This window comes from Cinclus cinclus, chromosome 3 (assembly GCF_963662255.1).
Source record: "Cinclus cinclus chromosome 3, bCinCin1.1, whole genome shotgun sequence".
Lineage (NCBI taxonomy): Eukaryota > Metazoa > Chordata > Aves > Passeriformes > Cinclidae > Cinclus > Cinclus cinclus.
In genome coordinates, this window is record NC_085048.1 from 13,827,558 (window position 1) to 13,842,036 (window position 14,479).

Below are 14,479 nucleotides of genomic sequence, written 5' to 3' on the forward strand. Positions count from 1 at the left end.
TTAACTATATAAACTGATAGCTAAACCAAAACAAGTAATGTGTATGTTTGTGTATTTATGTGTCATATATGTATAAATAAAACACTCTACACGTAAACTACTAGGATTAAAATTTTCAGAAACAATAAATCATTATATGCACTTAAGATCTGATGAGATCTTTATTACAAAGTGCAAACTCCTCAAAATATGCTTTCCACTCCAGATTTATATGAATGCATTAGAGAAATAAATTTTCAATCCAACCTTTTCCCCCAGATAACTAATCCTTCTCAGTTTTATTGAAATGCTAGTATTGCAGTAGCTAAGTTTAAGCAAGCAAAAAAATAAAGTACACAAGCTACTTTAGTTGTTGCTCAGTGACTTTTATCAAGTGACTAGAGCATATGTTGAAAGAGAACTGTTAAGTGTTGCAAGAGGCTCCAGTAAAGATCAGAACACGTTGGAAATTGTATGTTTAGGGTGCAGTATTTTCATATGTAACTCTGTCATGTATCTTCCAAAATTATTTTCTCACATTCTTATTTATAGATGAATCAACCACAGTAAAGAAAAATTAGAGCAATAATTTTCTGCTAATACTGTTAACAGTAAGATAGCTTCTTTTTGGTAATAAGTCAGGACATGGGGATAAATATAACCCAAGGCCAACTGCTCTCTCAGGACACGTGAGTATCACCCACAAACATCAGTGCATATTACATAACCATCCACAATCAATACATGATGCTTAATTGACCAAAACAGAAAAACAGCTGCAAGCACTTTTCTGAGCTGCAAGCCCAAATGCAGCACCTTCCAAAAGTTCTAATATTCCTCTCTACAAAATTTCATTTTCCTTCTGCCTTCACCTCTGCTTTAATCCTGAGAAAGATGCCTTATCTGGTTGGCAATGAAGACTTTTATCTAAATATGGAAGGTGAAAAGAGCTCTTTAAAAAGTGAAAACATAAGAAGAGGACTTATACTTTTTGGGGAAATAAAGTGCAGCAACTTCTGGATCCATGTCAGTGAGGTCATCTAAATAGACACCATCAGCACCAAGATGCCGGCTCCGTTTGTCTGTAAGGGACAGTACAAATAAGCCCATTAATTAATTTTTTCTGAGTGACAAGCCAGAGCTGTTATTACTGCTTAGCTATATATTTTAAGATTGAGAAACCAGAAAGTTGTAACAATTTGTGAACTGTATTTGTATAAAATGATACTGCCAAAAATTTCAAAATGAATAGTTTATATATATTGTTCAAACTATGAATTAACAAAATGGGACAGCAGAGGACTAGCTTTGAGACATGCCAAAGACTCCCTATCCCAGAATAAACCACTGTGAATCAAAAGTCAGTGGTCACCAGAGGAAATCAGCAAAAGCAAAACCTTCTAAGTATCTGCATAGGCCTATTATCACAGTATGGCAGTCAGAATATTTAATCTTTGAGAACTAATCTTCCATCCCTCCTTGAAAAAGGGAAATAATAGAGTAAAATATAGTCACTAACACACTGTAACTAGCTCTTTATGGAGACAACTCACTTTCAAGCACATACAGCTGATGTGTTCTGTGTGCACATGCACCACTGTAGGGGACAACACACCCCTTCTATGCCTGTCACTAGGACCAACACAGAGCCACCACTGTCCTGTTGTTGCCAGTACACTTAGATAAGTAACCACTGTAAGGACAAAACCTGATTTGGAATTCATTCTCAAGCCCACAACGTCTCACTGTCCCAATTTCCAACAATAAGCATCACAAAAGCAATCATAAAATCTATACAAAGACTGAATAGTAAGCAGAGAAACACGTCATTTTTTGTTTTCAAAGACAGTGGAGTGCATGGGGAAGAGGCCAAGAAACTTGTATGTTTACAATTAAAAAGCAGCTGCACAAACTAGGTTTATAAAGATCTTGCATAATTATAGAATAACCAGTGCTCTAAAACAGAACATTTGTAAACAAATAAATTTCATACGAAGACTGTAACACTTGTTCACTTGTCATAAAATACCATGGAAAAAAAGCCCAGAAATTAGGAAAGAAAAGCAGACAAAGTTATATTTCACATATTCAGAACAGTACATGTACCACACAGAACTAAAAAGCATGTAGAACAAAAGCACCTTATTTTATAGTTAATCTATTCATTATGCAAATCATACTACAGCTTTGCCCTAGAGCAGAGTTTCCACAATTACCAGCAACACACCATTCAGGTGAACCAGCAGATCTACACTCTGCTTACAGATAAAAGTGAAATCTCTGAATCTGTGAAATGTAGCAAGTTTTGTAGTCTTGCTCATATGCATAGAATTGCCAAAAACTTCAGACCAAGAAGAATCTTCTAATACATATCTCATGTGAACAACTTGATACACAACTCAGGTTTTGAAGTCTCATTCCAAAGCTTACTTCTTTCCTGATCTGAAAGCACCTTCAGGGCATGGATTAATATATATGGCAATAAAATTATTTATCACCATGAAATTTGAAGATAAAATCATACATATAAAAGTACAGGACCAACAGCCTTACCTTTCTTTCTGGAAGGGGAGTCCATCTTGCCAGTCAGGTGGGCTGAGCAAGATGCAGCTTGCTTTATTTCTTCATTTGCAGGCAATGGGGATTCAGCTGCTCCTGGCAGCTCTGTCTCTGGCTTATTTGTCTCAGCTGGTAAGGGCTCACTTTCATCAGCAGTTGCTGCATCTGCTTGTCCAAGGGCAGGTAGAGGAGACACTGTGTTAAACTCCTCTACAGGAGAACTTTGGATGACCCGAAAGTGAGTGCTTTCAGAAGGATTTACATCTGTCATGCTGGGTTCCTTTGCTTTGAGCAGAGAACTGGCCTGTGTGGAAAATTAAACAGATTACTAAAAAGAAAAGCTCTTAAAAAATACAACAGCCAGAGTTTAACCTGTTCACTCCAATGAGATCAGACTGTCAAGATGACCAACTCCTCTCTTCCTGTGAAAATCTGGACTTTCTCTCAGAAGCTAAACCTGACAAACCAGAGAAGATGATACAGATTGGAGTCCTTGCACAATCAAGATGGTCTCAGGCACCAGAACACTGTCTAACCCCCATATTTAGAATTTAAATCACTTTATAGGAAAAATTCCAGATCTTCTCTGAGCGTGGGACAGGAAATGTTCTTACAGAGGGACAGAATGGAGTTGAACTATAGCAGCAGCTGCATAGCTGCTATAATGTTCATGTCATAGCAAACAACTCTTACATGAAGTTCAACACTAGTCAAAGTATGACTCCCAGTCCAGGTATGTAAGATCAGAATAGCTTGTCTAGAGACATAGACAAGGACTGAAGAAAGAAAAGCTTCTGGGAGTAAGATTTGCAATACACACAAGGGTGTGTGGCTGCGATAAAAAAGATACACCTAAATTTCCTAGCAGGAAACCCTCCATTCTAGACTGCAAATGCCAAATCCTGTATGATTTGTGCACTTAAATCAGTTCTCTTTGAGCAGAGAATAGCTCCCAAATATCTTGTAGCACATACAGGGAGAAGAATAGTGCAGAGATGATGAGACAGCTCACCACTGGCGTATTAAAGAGGCCAGAGTTTCTCTAAAGAAATTAAGAATTCTGGATTCCCACCTCTCCTTTTTTTTAACTAATTACCAACAGTGAATTAATTACAATAAATTATAATAGTACCATTATAATTCTGGTGCCATTACCAGAACATAGAAGTCTTTCTGAACACAATGCCCATGTCCCTGGCCTGCAAAGCAGCAATTTTTCCTCTTTATACTGTGTTTGAGCCCATCTATCCTGCAGTTCTTTCTGCAGAGAAGCCAGCCTTCAGCAGGAGGTGCCAAACTCTGCCCTATCCCAGCCCCCACAGTTGCAGTATTCCACTGAAACCTGACCTCTACTCCTCATACCCTGGTGCATATGTAAACCCTAAGGCTCTCCTTTCCTGTGTGAATGCTGTGACTCCACAGGAGCTATCACAAGGAGCCGGCCAGCACCTGACCAGCCTGCAGTGTGGACAGCTGCCTACAGCTCCTGTGCAGCACTGGAAACAATGCTGCAGGCTGCAGATCCCAGACCTAACTGGGACAAATGACTCCAGGAAGAGACAGGCATCAAGCCAGTCCTGTCAGCCAAGAGAACAGCACGTCTGCACATCCACAGATAGAGAACTGCAGGTGTCTCTGGATCCTTTTGTCCTGAAGCAGCCCATTTTAATTTCTGTGAATCAGACCGCTAATACCAAGCACCTCATTTCCATTTAAGATAATTTATGAACTTCAGTGATTTACCAAAGGACATTGGGTTTGATTTTTTCTGATTTTTAAGCTTCTAACTTTTACAAGACTGGGTCTCACATACTTCTTCATTTTCTACTGTATATTATTAGTACTGAGAATATCCATGCCATAAAGTACTTTCCTATACCTCCTATGAAGTAAGATTCCACTCTCTTAAATAAACACTGTAATTTTATGTAAAACCAGAATCCAATTCCTGTTCATCAGTCTGCAGTAGACCAAGCACATGTACCCTATTAAAGCACAAGAGATGCTAGCAGGAATTAAAGAACTTATGTTGGATACCTTTGCAGCCTGGGGTAGCTCTCCCCATGCCCAGTGCATGTGGGGGTTATCCTTCAGTCCACTTCTGTCCGTAGGTTTACTGACTAATTCTGAGTCACTTTGAGGAGTAGGAGGACGTGAATCTGATGGGCTAAAGAAAAACAAACAAAAAATGTTACAAAACTAACCACAATGCACTTAGTGCTTCCCAAACTGATGTCCACCAATACAAGGAATTGAAGACTGAAATAACTGAGAGCCCACTGAAAGTATGAAAGCAGAGAAAAATAGTTTAAACACTTCAGGATCCTCTTACACTGGCATTCAGAGGTCTCATCCCTTTTTCAGTAAGTGCTGTCAGAGAAGTAGTATTTGAGAAGCTGAAAGAGATAGAACAAGAACACTGGACTTGAACATTTCAGGAGGATTTCTGTTTTTCTATGTGCAAAAAAGAATAGGGATGGTACTAGGAGCAGCAGATGAATAGATGTTAGTATGGTCATCATGTATGCAAAGTGCAGAAATTACTCACATCAACACCTTATCCTGACTAAGTAATACTTTAATCTAAGAAATCCAGTTGACTCCTTTCTATCTTGTTCAGTTCGACCATTGGATGGATGTTTATAATGAAAACAGCAGGAGAGCTACACAAAGAACTTGAGCCCTTTTAGTTGAAATATATTTAACTGTTTTGATAATTACTTGATAATAAATATTTATAAATTAATTAGCAAATTATCAGCTTATAGCATATTTTTAATGTGGTGAAGTCAAGAACGTGATGTCAAGTCAGTCATTTATAAATAATGAATCACTTATTTCAAGGACAGAAGGAAAAATTCAGATAATCTGCTCTGACTTTCTGCTTTACACAGGTCATAGAATTTCCCCCAGACCTCATGAACAAAGCTTGCATTTTTTTATCTGACCCGTAACATGTCTTGGTATACTCATCCAATCCTGATTTACAAACTAAAAGCAACAAAAAATCCACAACATTCCTAAATCAAAGGTCCAAACTGAGTTACTTTCATTCTCAAAAACAAAGGGCTTCTATCTTCTATCACAAAGTGCCTAATGCAATGAGGTTCAACAAGGCCAAGTGCAGGGTACTATGCCTGAGTCGAGGCAATCCCAATACAAGCTGGGCAGAGAACGGACTCAGAGCACCCCTGGGAAGAATTACTTGAGGGTGTTTGTGGACAAAAAGCTGAGAGGGTGGTGAAGAACTGGCACAGGCTGCCCAGAGAAGCTGTGAACTTCCCATCCCTGAAGACCAGACTGAATGGGGTCTCTGAACAACCTGGCCCAGTGGAAGATGGCCCTGCCCATAGCAGGAGGGTTGGAACAAAAGAATCTCTTAGGTCCCTTCCAACCTAAATAATTCTGTGATTCTGTGAAAGAAACAAACTGGTGTGGATATTCAGTTTCTTCAGAAAAAGATAAAGGATAAATCAAATATGAAGAATTTATATAAAGGTAGAATTATAGAATGGTTTGGGTTGGAATTGATTATCTAGTCCAACCACCCTGCCATGACACCAGGTTGCTCAAAGCCCCATCCAGCCTGGCCTTGAACACTTCCAGGGATCCACAAATTTTCATGGCAACCTATTCCAGTGCCTCAACACCTTCACAGTGAAGAATTTCTTGCCAAAAGCCCAAGCTTTCTGTTCAAGGCCATTGCTCCTTGACCTGTCATTACATGCCCCTGTGAAAAGTCCCTCTCCCTTTTAGCTGCTGGAAGGTGTTGTGAAGTTTCCCCTTTTCAATGTTCTGTAGACCCAGCTCATAGGGAATTCACTGATCATGGCAAAATAATTAGTTCACATTCACATCTGAAATAACAGCAACCTAATTATCTACATTATTCACTGTTTTCATCTATGCAGTAAAATACACTTTGAATATGCACAGACACTAGGACTTTTAGCTAAAGATATTTATGTTTCCTAATTAAATTTTAAAATTTATAAGCCATCTTTTTAGGCCCTGAGAATTTCAGTATTTTTATCAGTCCTTAGGGTATACCCTATAATTTGACAGATGAAGGACTCGATACAGTGCAATTTTAAAAGTATTTTCAAGCTCTAAGGATTCAAGAAATGCCTAGTGGGTTTTTCGTCAACTTCTAAATCTTCCACTGAAAAGTTTGTAGGATTTGCAGTATGTTCCATACCTAGAGGCCATTGAAACATTGGAAATCAGTAGCCTGAGCACTTCAGAAAAGCTCAGTAGGCAATAATGCTCCTCCTGCTGCTTTAAGCCTAAAATACCTAGATTTAAGGAAACCTTGTCACTTCATGTCTTACTTATCCTGTGCACTACAGACATTTTAACCTCCAAGATATCTATTGTTCATTCAGAAAAATCTCCAGCCTGTCTTTGTTCAGCCCAAGTTCACTTAGACACCCTGAGAGAATAGAGGTATTGCTTCAGCTTGGGCAGAACCTCTGCATTTTGCAGTAAGAAAACACATTTGGGGTGGAGGGCAACCTGGAGTTCTCCATAATTTTCCCTGAAAATACACTTGTACACACAGCTGAGTGGGGAAGAGCCCGAGCTGTTACTCAGCACCAGGATTTATATTCTGAGAGACACAATGAAAGTTCTGGAAATATGGCACTTACATATGTGTGTATATTCAAACAGCCAGAGCTCTGCTATGTGAAGGTTCTTGTTGCAATTGCTGCCCAATGACCTGGGTTTGCCTTGGGCTGAACTATGTCTTGCAATTCCTACGTTCTTAAGTTATGCACTGACTCAGACCAGCTGAAATTCCCTTGCCCTGCACAGATTGCTGAGATACTGCAGATCAAACCAGAGCCACCCATCCTGTCAACAGTACCCAAGAAGGAAGGGAAATTTCAGGTATCTAGATCAGCATCTCTGATTCACATCCCACAGATGCTGAATATTTGTGTCACAGTCCTATGTATTCCTTAACAGCTATGATCACACTTAATCTAACCTAATGACAAAGAACAAGAAACTTGGCCTGTGGTTGGCAGCTCTGCAATAACAGACTACAATCATCTTTGCAGTGTTTTCCACTGAAAGCAATGAGATCACTGAAAAAGCAGCAATGTGACCTGAGGAAAAATCCCATCTTGTGTGATGAAAAATATGGAAGGATGGTTTGTAAGGAAGAAAGGGAATCTTCCCCAATGAATTACAGCTGTACTGATTACCAAGGAGTGAAAACAGCCTTGCCTGCCCAATGAGGATGAGGGGGGTATAAAAGAGTGGTTTAGGTGGTTGAGAAGTAGGTGAAGTCTGCTACAGTTTGGGATGAAGGCTAGGTGTATTGTGAAGATGGATGGATGGATGGATGGATGGATGGATGGATGGATGGATGGATGGATGGATGGATGGATGGATGGATGGATGGATGGATGGATGGATGGATGGATGGATGGATGGATGGATGGATGGATGGATGGATGGATGGATGGATATAGGGTCATGCAAGGTGCTGTGTGAGGGACAGGGTTGGGTGGCTGGGTAAGAAACAGGTTGAGGTTAGCCAGACATGAAGAAGGAAGTTTGCTGAGAGGAGGAAAGGAGCTAGTGCAGTGTGGGGTTGCCTGAGAGAAGGTATTAAAAGCTTTTAATAAAAGACTAGTGATGTTACTAGTTGTGTCCATTTGACAACTGCAACAGAAAAACACCTGTGATAAAGAGGATCAAAATGAAAGAGGCCTACACCATGTACATGTCACAGCAATGACTGAGAGCCTCTGGACCTCCTCTTAGGTGGCCATAATAGCATTCCTTATTTCATACAGAGCAAAAAAAAAATTGCTGAAGGCCCCACTAAGCATTTCTTATTTTAACAGCTGCAGACATAGAGACTTGTGTGGAAAATTTAAAGTGCTATAGCACTTTAAATGTCTATCTAGCCTGTAAAATAGGTGAACTCCAGAGCAAAGTTCATGGAGCCTCCCAAGAGCACATCACTGTTCCATCCCAACCTGTGCTCCTGCCCTTCCTTGCTATGAAAACATGCTAAGGAGAATAGTTTTGAATATCCCAGGATCTCACTTTGACTTGGTGTCACAACATGGTCAGGTTCAAGAGGGAAGACCTAAAAGTTGGGAAAACATCAAGATTATCAGTTTTGATAGGGCTTTAGGTACCTACTTTGGCAGCTATGTTAATATAAACAATGAGTAATATAGCCTGGTGTATTATTCAAAGCTTTCCCAGCATTAATGGAGAATTGTAGAGGTCATACTCTACTACTTTAAATTTTTTAACATTACTGTGACCTTTCTCTGCTGACTTAATGGAGTGAGAGAGCTTGACTGCAGAATCTTGAGACTTCTTGAATCACACAAAAAAGTGTCTGTATCTGCTTTAAGCTCTGTGGAAAAGAGGAATCCTACACTACTGTGAAGGCTTAGCCTCAGTCTCCTGAACCTTAACCAAGAAGCTTTATCTACATGTCATCTTACTCTTCAAAGTTTTCCTCCTTGTTGCAATTTGACATACAGAAAGTCTTTCCCCCTCCCAAACCATGGAACAAAGGAGAGATGTTTTCTTTTGGCACTGGGCTCCTCCCCTTACAAGATCAGCATTTTTTTATTGCTCCATCTCTGAGGTTTGTGTTTTGGTTCTATTTTAGCAATCTATGCACAAGGAAACAACTTGGGAAAACCATGGGATAAAAATTCTGTTAAAATATACACTGATTGTAAAAAGCTGTGTGGAAATGTCAGTCTTCGGAACAATGAATCCAGTTAAGTTCTTCCATTTGGGGGTTTTTATCATCATAATAAACTTGATTTTTAACCCAGACTTTCAGTGGCAGGATTTTATACCAGCCATCCTCTTTCAATGGATGATTCATCAAGGTAACTTACTTCTACTCGATGCATACAAAGAAGCAAAGAGAGAAAGTGGTTTCTAATGTCACTTTCAAAGTGTCTGGGTTAGCAATTTGTTATAAATTCAACAGCAGTTCACATAGTCTTAATGTGTTAAAGGTGTATTACAGTATTAAAGGGATTAAAAAACAGCCCAGAAAAGAGGGAGGACAACTGTTCTACCTGTCTGGAAGAGAAAAGTGAGGACAAGAGTTAGATAGGCCTCCATCTGCTGGAACACTGAGGAGAGTGGTTTGCCCTGTGCAATTTATAGCCTTACTGGCCAGCAGAGCATGTTGGGAGAAAGAGAGACAGGGTATCATTATATTCACAAGTGCTGATTAGCATAAACTCTTTGTGCATTAGTTACACAAACACTGAATTTACATTGAGAGTTTTCAAAATCTAGGCTACTGCAATCAAGAAACAAACAGTTCCAAAAGCCATTGAAAGGGCAGGGTATTGACAAATGCTCTCAGTAGCCTGGGGAAGCCAATCACATTAAGCTTTACAGGCACTGGAGAATGTTTCTTCCAGGCTGCAATTCAAAACAGTTCAATTTAGCCATTGCCCTGAAATAATCTCCTCATGTTCCCTTCCTCTGCCCCACAGCTACAGAGGTAGGACATTGAGATTAGACTTCTTAGGACACAGACCTAAATGGAACTGCAGTGCAATGCATTAAGCAAAAAATTGTCCCTTTTTGACAGACACAAAAAGGGAGGTCCAAACTGCTCTATTTTCACATGAAAGGTACACACACGTGTGTTAGTTTTATGCACGCAAATACACATACAGGAAAAAGTGAATTACTGTATGTGTTCTTTTCACACAGTAAATATATCTATATTAAAAGAGACATGAAAAAGCTAATATTTGTTTTTAAGAAATCTTGTTTTTCTATATTAACTCCTATCTCAGAAATTCTTAAAGGGATTACCATTTAGGAAGACACTAATGGAAAAAATAAAATTAGGGTGCTATCTAGAACTGTACTATCACAAAAAGTACCTTTGATGAGGTGACCATTTTCCATCTGAATGTGGGTAAGGTGCAGACTGAGAAAGCACAGAAACTGCAGGAGCCTTTAGGTCAGGTACATCATCAACAAACACATCTGGAACAGGGATCCTAAATAGGGGGATAGAAGTGACATTTGAAAAACATGCTTGATTAATAAATTTTGATATACCTCAGCTAACAAACCCTATCCAAGAGAATAATTAGTATAACCTGAAATAAAAGGAGATGGTATCTGACTCAAGCCATCTAGTTCACACCACCACAGAGGATTCTTATGTTTTTAATGTCATTTTCAATTCTTTAATTACTAACATTCCCAGTAGTTTTCTAGCCTAAAGCTTTATTTTTAAAGTAACAACATCAGCCATATGTAATGACTTAAGAATTACTCCTAGAAGCCATGGACTGGACCATTAACCCTGGTTTTCATTACATATCTCAATCCCACTAAGATACCTTGAATTGTCCAATGGCTCCTTTTCTTCCTCTGAGCTAATCTCTATGGGAAACATGTCTTCATCTTCTGATGTGTCTCCGTGTGTGTCTTCTCTTTTTAAGCTGTCTATTTTATGAGTTGACTTCCTCCTCTTCTTCCTCCTTTTTTTCACAGAGCCACAGACTGGAGATGTTTCAGTAGAAGGCTGGGATCCATGGGCTTGGGGTGGGACTTGTGAGGATGCACTGGTGTCCAGGTTTCGTATCCTGTCTATGGAATTCCTCTTCAGCTGGGATTCCATTAAGGCAGTCCCCTCAGACAGAATGGGAGAGGTGGAAAGATGATAAGGAATTACCTCCTGAAAAAGAAAAAGTTCAAACCATAAAACACGTTAGCTCTTTCACCAGTCATGCAACTGATTTTAAGACACAAAATCTAAGTTATTTACTCCTCAGAAAAATAACAAGGATTAGACAGCTGGATGCTCATTATGCTCCTATGGCATATGGTAGTATTTCTATAGCTTCATCTTCTTAGACAAACCAGGGACAATATTCTTAATACAGCATCCTCTGAGCACCTAGTATTGGCCAGGTTACAGCATAAGTCTCTGTCCACCTCATGTAAGATACAGAGCAGAAACAAAATCTTAGTTTAGAACCTGAACATTTTGTAAAATACAATTCCCCTTCACAACACAGATGACAGTCAGGACAATGGTTTATAATTAGGTCACACAAACACTCTTCAATCCTATATATACATCTCTAGACATACATGGACGTATTTCCAGCAGTTTTCAGCCACCAAATAACTGTTACCACACAATAATTTTAAAAATAAAGGTATGGAGATGCACGTTCACGAAGCTCTCACCTGAAACAGGTAATATCATACTCAATAAAGGAATTTGATCACTCATCCTACTCTGGACAGTGACAAATTTATTAGGGATATATGAAGAAAAATGCCTGCAAAAATTTTCTTATATTACATTATGTGTGGACTACTCAAAATTACTGGGACTATAATTTATTTGAATCAGTATTTAATCACAGCTGAACAGCAGACATTCACATTTAAATACAGCCCCACGTGAATAATAGTTGTGAGATCATGTTTATGAGGAGCACCAGAATTAATGTATGTGCAGATGTTTACAGAGCACATGCACTTTTGCTGGCAGTCTGGTGCATATCTTCAAATTAAAGATTTCTGAAAAAAACAGGTCCCTGGACATTAACCTCTTACACATAACTTTGAAGCATGTGAACTCTGTAATTGCCATTTCTGTTCATACACAGGCATGGACATTTCATTTATGTGATTATCTTCAGCTTTTTCAAATCTCAGCAATTCAAAAAAGAAAAAAAAACAAAAGAAAACAAAAACATCAAAATAACAGCACAGCATTAAATTTCCATAGCAGAAAATTGTCCAGAAATTTCAAAACTATAAAATGGATAAATGGTATAATTTCAACAAGATTCCTGAACTCAAAACTGACTCAGAAGAGCAGGCATTTAATTATTAATCAAAATAAAATTAGTTAAATTTAAATTAATTACATTAAAAGTAGTTTTTACTCTCACCTGATCATTATCCATCTCCTGCACAAAAAAGGCCTCCCCATTGTCTCCTAGTTTCATGTGCAAATCTACAGCCTCTCCATTAATTTCTATGTCAACCTGGAAGAAAATAAATATATTCTCATATGGAAAGAAAGTCCTGCTGCTGGCACTGGGCAAATGCTTCTCAGGGAAGGGTAGGAAACCTTACAATAAACAGGAAATAGTGACCTACTCTGTTTCTTTCAGTATCCCTTCACAAAGCAATCAGTTACAAAAATGTTTTTCTAACTTGTTCAGCTCATTGATACCTTGCTCCTCTACTCAGAAAGGTTTATAGTCATTACATAAAGTTCTGAATCTTTCTAAGTGTAATTCTGAATGCTCCACTTGCCACACAAATCTATTTGCCCCTTTAACTCATAGCCTACTTCCTAATTGTGCTAGAAGTACTTCCAAATGTAAATTCTTAATATGTTGTCTTTCAAATTCATTAGAGACCTCTCTTTACACTGTGAGAAGAACAAATGAGAAAAAAAAAATGCATTCAATCCCTGTGTCTGTTCCTTCCACACATTTATCATACCACTGCATAGCCCTAACTACTCCATTTTCTCTCAGTAGGAACTCCCTCTCTTTGACTATAACCATACCTGCCACCAACTCCATTTCCACTGTGAATTTTTCAGAGACTTGCACAAGTCTATATTTATGTTATATTTAATGACACAGTACACCATTGGAACAGCAATATTTTTCAACTTTTACTGATTCTAAATATTGGAATTTCTTTCTGATCTAAGTAAAAATTGAACAATGTCCGTGCTGACTTTAGGATCTTTCTGCTGAAAATTCTAGCTACTTTAGAACCTAGACTATATGGAGTTACAAATTACTTTCTAAAATAATCTGTTACTCTGGTGACTCCACATCTGATACTCTGTCAGGTCACTCAGCCTAGTTACATTTATTTCAAGGTCCTCAATATTTTTTCTAGCTTCAATTAACCTCGCAGTTCTATTATCTGAAAATATTACTTCAATATTATATCTCCATTTTTGGAACTAACATTGAACATGTCAAAGAGAGGGATTTTAATGAGTCACTAATGATATTTAGTATAGTTCAAATTAGGACATTTGAAATTTTGCTTTATTGAACATAAATGTTACAAATTTCATGGCTATTTTTGTTTTTTATTATAGTCAATGTCTTACAAATTATGCTCTGAACTGCAAGAGTCAGTTACAGCCATTTTAACTGAAGCTTGTATTAATTCAGTCTCTTTATAAAGGGTGTCTAAAGAAAACCTCAACTAGCAGACCAAATAACATTGAGTAACTTCCATGCTATTACGGTTGACTCACAGATAGGACATATAAAAATTGTCACATTTTCTTACCACTTTCTCCCTGGAACGCAGAACTCCCATTTTCCCAAAGCGAACATGGAAAGGGGAACACTGAAGATTTCCATCTGGCTGACGTACAACAATTATATCTATACATCCTGACAGTGTGGCTGGGTTTAGACCCTTATAGAGCTCCTTCACAGTTACAAACACTTGCCCTGCTAACTGTCCAACGTAATTCATCGTTTGGACCTGAAAGACAAAAGGTGAAACAAATTGGATTTTGATCCCTGCTTTGTATTTCAGAGACATTTGAGACATGGAGAATCCTGCAGTGGGGTAGTTTCCCATTTCACAAACTAACAATTTTGCACAAAATCATGATTTCTGACCTAATTTATTTGCAGCATGTTTGTAGAGAACTATTAAAAGACAAAAGGAACCTTGCAAGTCAGAAAATTGTAACAACTTTCAAAAAGTCACTAAAATGAGTTGAATTCAAAACCACTGTCAGATTTTGAGACTGAAGCTCATAAATGTCTCCCATTATCTCTGAAGAGAAAAGCATTACTTCCAGAATAACACCTCCTCCTATCATTTATTGTGCCCTCAACACCAGAAATACTTTTCTTGTGTATTTTCACAGGCTTTTAAAGGCAGGGCAAGTGAATAGCTT

At 38.4% G+C, this 14,479-nt stretch overlaps 1 protein-coding gene across 2 annotated transcripts in view; it reads right to left on the minus strand.

Moving 5' to 3' along the window:
* Positions 1-14,055, minus strand: part of LPIN1 (lipin 1) — a 37,015-nt gene extending 22,960 nt beyond the window's left edge. The window contains exons 1-8 of one of the 2 annotated variants that reach the window (XM_062488470.1): positions 13,855-14,055; positions 12,477-12,572; positions 10,905-11,242; positions 10,437-10,556; positions 9,609-9,704; positions 4,576-4,705; positions 2,533-2,842; positions 968-1,061 (exon numbers count right to left, since the gene is read on the minus strand). In XM_062488470.1, coding sequence (XP_062344454.1) covers positions 968-1,061; positions 2,533-2,842; positions 4,576-4,705; positions 9,609-9,704; positions 10,437-10,556; positions 10,905-11,242; positions 12,477-12,572; positions 13,855-14,046 — 1,376 coding nt within the window. In that variant the 5' untranslated portion in view covers positions 14,047-14,055. The remainder of the gene's footprint in view (positions 1-967; positions 1,062-2,532; positions 2,843-4,575; positions 4,706-9,608; positions 9,705-10,436; positions 10,557-10,904; positions 11,243-12,476; positions 12,573-13,854) is intronic. The other variant, XM_062488471.1, reaches the window with a different exon arrangement.
* Positions 14,056-14,479: the final 424 nt, after the last annotated feature.